Source organism: Triticum dicoccoides, chromosome 5B, assembly GCF_002162155.2.
Source record: "Triticum dicoccoides isolate Atlit2015 ecotype Zavitan chromosome 5B, WEW_v2.0, whole genome shotgun sequence".
In the NCBI taxonomy this organism is placed as follows: domain Eukaryota; kingdom Viridiplantae; phylum Streptophyta; class Magnoliopsida; order Poales; family Poaceae; genus Triticum; species Triticum dicoccoides.
The window spans coordinates 181,803,076-181,805,588 of record NC_041389.1 but is presented as its reverse complement, the minus strand read 5'-3'; the positions used below and the strand labels follow the sequence as shown (position 1 = coordinate 181,805,588).

The following is a 2,513-nucleotide window of genomic DNA, read 5'->3' as shown; positions in this document are numbered from 1 at the left end:
ACGGTGGTGTAAAAAAACGTCAAAAAAGGTGCAAATGCGATGACGGATGCATCAAACACGGTTCAAATTTTGGTTGCGTGTGCGATTCAGGGGATACGGTTCAGTTCAATTAACTGTTTGCGATGAGGATGAACAAAATAAACGAGCTGCCAGATGAAGGCATGTGCGACGTAGAGCATACGGTCCACTCGGATGAACTGTTTGTGATGAGGCGGAACACCAGAAATGGTCAACCAGATGAAGGTGTGTGTGATATAGGGCATACAGTTCACTCGAATGAACTGTTTGCGTTGAGCCAAGAGAACAGAAACGGTTCAACTTAACAAGATGTGTGTGATACGTGACAAACATGTCTATAATCATAAATGTATGGAAAGACCCGATAACAACACAAATGCTTCATGTTAACAAGTCATGTGTGTTGTGAGCAAACGATTGCTGGTATACAATTGCCAGTGATTGATGAAATCATCACCGCCGGTTCCATTGTTTAGTCCATCTGCGATGTGATTTGCTCTGTCTACAGCGCATCAACATATTTAAAACAATAATGAGGCTAGCCAACATGCATGGAGAAGGCTCCCTCGATCAATTCCTTCGTTGGCCGTTAGATCATGGTCAATTCGGTCTTCTGCTTCGTTTCAGTTGCTGGATCTTCGCTTTTCGTTTTCACCGCGCGGTAAGCTCGCATTGGCCAATGACTGGTGGGCTCTCGCAGCGTACTGGTTGGCTGGGTCAACCGTTTCGGGAGAGCCTGCGGCAGCCGCGCATGGTTTCCTTTCCTGTGTGCGCGCCCGTTTCTTTCACTGCAGGTGGGCTCTGTTTCGATCTGGTCCCATTTGTCTGTCATTCGTGTGTGGTGCGTTGCGTCTCGTCTTCATATGGAGAGAGAGGCAGGGCTGACCGATGCATGTGCGCGTGGGGCCTAGCTGACAGATGCATCGTGTGCGAGTCGTGCATGCCTCACCTTCGTCTGCGGCGGAGAGAGGATGGGTTGGCAAAATATCTCGCGAGCCCTGGTCGCCTCCAGTTTCCCTTCCCTCTCTCCAATCTCTCTTGATCTACTACCGCCGCCGCCGCCTCCTCTCGGTTTCTGATGCTGCCACTCCGACGAAGATCACCGCGCCGCTAGTTCTTAGATCCCGGGAGAAGGGGAACAGCAGCCGCGCCAGGCGGCATGCCTCGTCCGAGCCGCATGGTGGCCAACACATCGACGGTTTCAAGGCCGGTCCTGGGCGGCGCCTCGTCAGCGTCGTGGATGGATCGGGCAGCGCCTTGGCATTCCAGAGGGGCGAAGTGGGCCGGCCAGCATGCGTGGGGCGCAAAGGTCACGAGCAGGAGGGAGATGCGCTGGAGGTGATGGAGAAGGAAGTCGGAGGCGGCATCAGCGTCCATGGCGACGCCACCCCAGGAACCCTCCTGCACACCTCGACATGGCTCGTCCGTGCCACATGGTGGCCGAGATGCTGGTACCTCCTCTCTCTGTCTTCTCTCTTATTTGCCCCTTCGTCTCGGGGATGAGGGCGTCGGTGCATCATCAGGAGTGGATCAAGAGCGGACCGTAGCAGCAGGAGCAAGGATCTGGTGGTGGTTCATGGTTTGTCTTTACCTCCTCTCTTTTTCTATACTTGATTCTTTTTGTCCATCAAGAACCATGAAATTGTAAGTTAATATTCTTCTTAATATTTTTGCAGATATTGGACTGCATTACTAAATGTTCTAGGGTTGGAGAGAGCTTAGGTGAGTGCTCAAGTTCTATGTGGATAACAATAACAAAAAAATAGAAATCCAAATCTCTAAAAAACTGACGGAATCATATATATATATTTTTTCAAGAATGTACTCTTTCTGATTCCTATTGTGAGATGTTACGTTTGTATGCTATTTTCTTCCTTTTGTAATTTGTTTTCTTTCTTTGGTGCTGCTTGAAGTGATATTTTGATATTCAGTTTTTTTTTTCTGAAATTACAAGTCAGACGCTTTTATTTTTGAGTATACATATTAACTGATGCACAACTAAATGCCATTTTATCCTGTGTGGCATAATGATGGTAGTGATTTGAAGCCAACCCAGAACTATTAGTGATTCTGACAAGTGGTGCTCTTATATTCAGTTGTTTTCTGAAATTAAATTTAGTTAGTTTTGTGTTTGAGTACAAAAATAGTACAAAAAAGTGGTGTTCTAATATATTTTTGTGTTAGGAAATTAGAAGTTATTTCTTTTTAGTTGAAGCCCATCCAAGTAGCATTTTATTGTTTCTGTAGGTCTACCCAGTAATGTGAGTCAGTGTATCGATTTGCCAATTCTTGATCAGTATATAAAAATTCTTGAGCTGACGTGATGCCTGCAATGCTTTTTTGTCTCCGCTATTTTCTTCCTTTAGTGTACAAACTGTTTTTATTCCCAGTTTCTGGTTTCTGTGTGCATAGTAGGTTCAGAATCAATTTCTAAAAACACAAACTTTGCCATGTTTTCTCGCCATCATCCACCTGCTGGTCCTTGTTCGGTACCC

At 46.3% G+C, this 2,513-nt stretch overlaps 1 protein-coding gene across 1 annotated transcript; it reads left to right on the top strand.

Annotated features, from left to right (window-relative positions):
- The first annotated feature begins 919 nt into the window (after positions 1-919).
- On the top strand, positions 920-2,507 carry LOC119308014. The gene is made up of 3 exons (XM_037584127.1): positions 920-1,469; positions 1,542-1,597; positions 1,695-2,507. The coding sequence occupies exons 1-3, from the start codon at positions 937-939 to the stop codon at positions 1,712-1,714; spliced, it is 609 nt and encodes a 202-aa protein (XP_037440024.1). The 5' UTR covers positions 920-936; the 3' UTR covers positions 1,715-2,507.
- Positions 2,508-2,513: the final 6 nt, after the last annotated feature.

Bases quoted from the DNA above. Each gene is read 5' to 3' on its own strand.
- LOC119308014 (XM_037584127.1), top strand. From the start codon at position 937: ATGCATCGTGTGCGAGTCGTGCATGCCTCACCTTCGTCTGCGGCGGAG. The intron at 1,470-1,541 runs GTACCTCCTCTC...GTGCATCATCAG, and splicing joins ACATGGTGGCCGAGATGCTG to GAGTGGATCAAGAGCGGACC. The intron at 1,598-1,694 runs GTTTGTCTTTAC...ATATTTTTGCAG, and splicing joins GGATCTGGTGGTGGTTCATG to ATATTGGACTGCATTACTAA.